Source organism: Panicum virgatum, chromosome 4N (assembly GCF_016808335.1).
Source record: "Panicum virgatum strain AP13 chromosome 4N, P.virgatum_v5, whole genome shotgun sequence".
NCBI lineage: Eukaryota > Viridiplantae > Streptophyta > Magnoliopsida > Poales > Poaceae > Panicum > Panicum virgatum.
This window is the reverse complement of record NC_053148.1, coordinates 38,315,099-38,317,459: the sequence shown is the minus strand read 5'-3', so window position 1 is coordinate 38,317,459 and position 2,361 is coordinate 38,315,099. Positions and strand designations below refer to the sequence as shown.

General features: G+C 49.7%; 1 protein-coding gene across 1 annotated transcript; it reads left to right on the top strand.

The window, feature by feature from the left end:
• Positions 1-820: 820 nt before the first annotated feature.
• LOC120668843 lies at positions 821-1,390 on the top strand (the record flags this gene model as incomplete). Its single annotated transcript, XM_039948639.1, has 1 exon — positions 821-1,390. A coding segment is annotated over one exon (570 nt), but the record flags the coding sequence as incomplete, so codon positions are not given.
• Positions 1,391-2,361: the final 971 nt, after the last annotated feature.

The window sequence follows — 2,361 nt, the reverse complement described above, 5'->3', positions numbered from 1 at the left end:
TGAGGTTGATCAGATGGATTCTTCTACTCCAAGAGTTTGATTTGGAAAATAAAGATAAGAAAGGAGTAGAGAATTCAGTGGCGGATCATTTATCACGCATGACCAATACGAATACCCAAGACCCGCTGATAAATGACTTCCTACGGGATGATATGCTTCTCAAAGTAACAGCTTCGCATCCCTGGTATGCGAATATTGTGAACTTCATGGTTTCGGGGTATATACCCCAGGGGAAAGCAAAAAGAAGTTAGTGCAAGAGAGCAGACGCCACCTATGGGATGCACCATATCTGTACCGAGTCTGTGCAGATGGGTTACTTAGACATTGTGTACCTACGACAGAAGGACAAAAGATCATAGAGAAATGACAGGCAGCACCATATGGAGGTCACTATGGTGTATTTCGCACTCAAGCGAAAATCTGGCAGAGCGGTTTCGATTGGCCATCTATGTATGAAGATACAAAGAACTTCATCCGCAGATGTCCAAACTGCCAGAGGCATGGAGGGATCACAGCTCGTGATTCAATGCCCCTGAACTACAATCTTCAAGTCAAACTTTTTGATGTCTGGGGTATTGATTACATGGGACCTTTTGTAAGATCCCAAGGATGCGAGTATATTCTAGTCGCCGTAGATTACGTCTCCAAATGGGTCGAAGCCATGCCATGCAGAGCCGCAGATGCAAAGCATGACCGTAAGATGTTCCATGAGATTATCTTTCCAAGGTTTGGCACACCACGGATGGTAATCAGTGACGGAGGGTCACACTTCATTGACTCAGCCTTCCGGAGCTTTCTCAAGGAACTAGGGACAAGGCACAACATCGCGACTCCGTATCACCCTCAGACCAGCGGTCAAGCAGAAATATCTAACAAGCAAATCAAGAATATTCTGCAGAATACCGTGAATGAGATGGGGAGGGGATGGAAGCTGAAATTACCGGATGCACTGTGGGCATACCGTACAGCATATAAGACACCCATTGGAATGTCACCCTATCAGCTTGTCTACGGGAAAACTTGCCACTTACCCATACAGCTGGAGCACAGAGCGCATTGGGCTCTCCGGAAGTGGAATATGGATCTTAAAATAGCCGGAGAATACTGGAAGCATCAAATCTCGGAATTGGAAGAATGGAGAGACAAAGCTTATCATAGTGCCTCGATTTACAAAAAACAAACCAAGAGATGGCATGATAAGCGATTGAAGCTTAAGAACTTCAATCCCGGAGACAAGGTATTGCTCTTTAATTCCAGGGTCAAGTTATTTGGTCATGGGAAACTACGAAGCAAATGGCAAGGACCGTATCACATCATCGACACATCACCACATGGAGCCATCACGATACAAGATGACAATGGTAACGCCTATAAGGTAAACGGTCAACGACTCAAACTTTTCCTAGACCATAATAAAGCTCTTGATGAGGAGATAGACATGATTGACTTAGTCGATCCCGTACTTATATTCAAAAAGAGCCATATAGGCCAAAAGGGCAGGTGGGTCCATCCTACCTCTCAAACATACAACCCCACCAGTTGACCCGCGCAAGCTGGGGCCCACTAGGGCCCAGCCTAGGTCGGCCAAATCTGGGCCAGCCCTAGTGAGGCCCAGCTTCGGGGCACGGCCTCCGTGACCCACCTAGAGTCCAATTACCTGAGGCATGACAGTGTTTCGCGACAAGAAAAGGAGTCTTGTACCCTTCTTCTCTTCAGAAACCCTAAACTCCACACCTTGTTTCCATCTTTTCCCCAAAATCCCCATTGATTCCAACAGCATTCCACCATTATCAACCCATGGCCGGCAAAGGAGAATCCAAAACTATAGCCACCACACCGGCCATGACTCCTCCAGCGACTCTTCCAGCAATCAACACCCTAACTCCTGCAACTGAAGCAACAATGGAAGACGTGGCGACCTTTGTGCAGCCCCTGGCCATGGTCCCGACCAAGGGGAACAGCGGAGGACCGGTGGGCGCCACCCTCCGGTCGGCCGACCTGCCTGGTCGGCCGACCAGGGGGCGTGACATCTAGCGCCCCCGCTCCGCTGCACGTTCCCCTTTGCCTCTCAAGATTGCGAGATCCAGGGCACGAGTGCACAGTCCCTATGGAAGGCCGTCCAAAGAAGCTCCGGCCTCATCAAGGCCGATAGTACAGCAGCTCTTCAAAGATGGAGTGGCAACAAGATCACCAGTGCCACCTCAGACTGCACGGGTTGCTCCTGTGCCACAGAAGAGCGCTCCAGATGCTGCATAGGGGCAACCACAACACGGACTTCAGACGCTCAGAGGAGGAGCACTGCCGCTAGTCCTTCGCCGAAGAAGGCCAGATCTCAGTCGTTGCCTGCAAAGCTCAAGGACG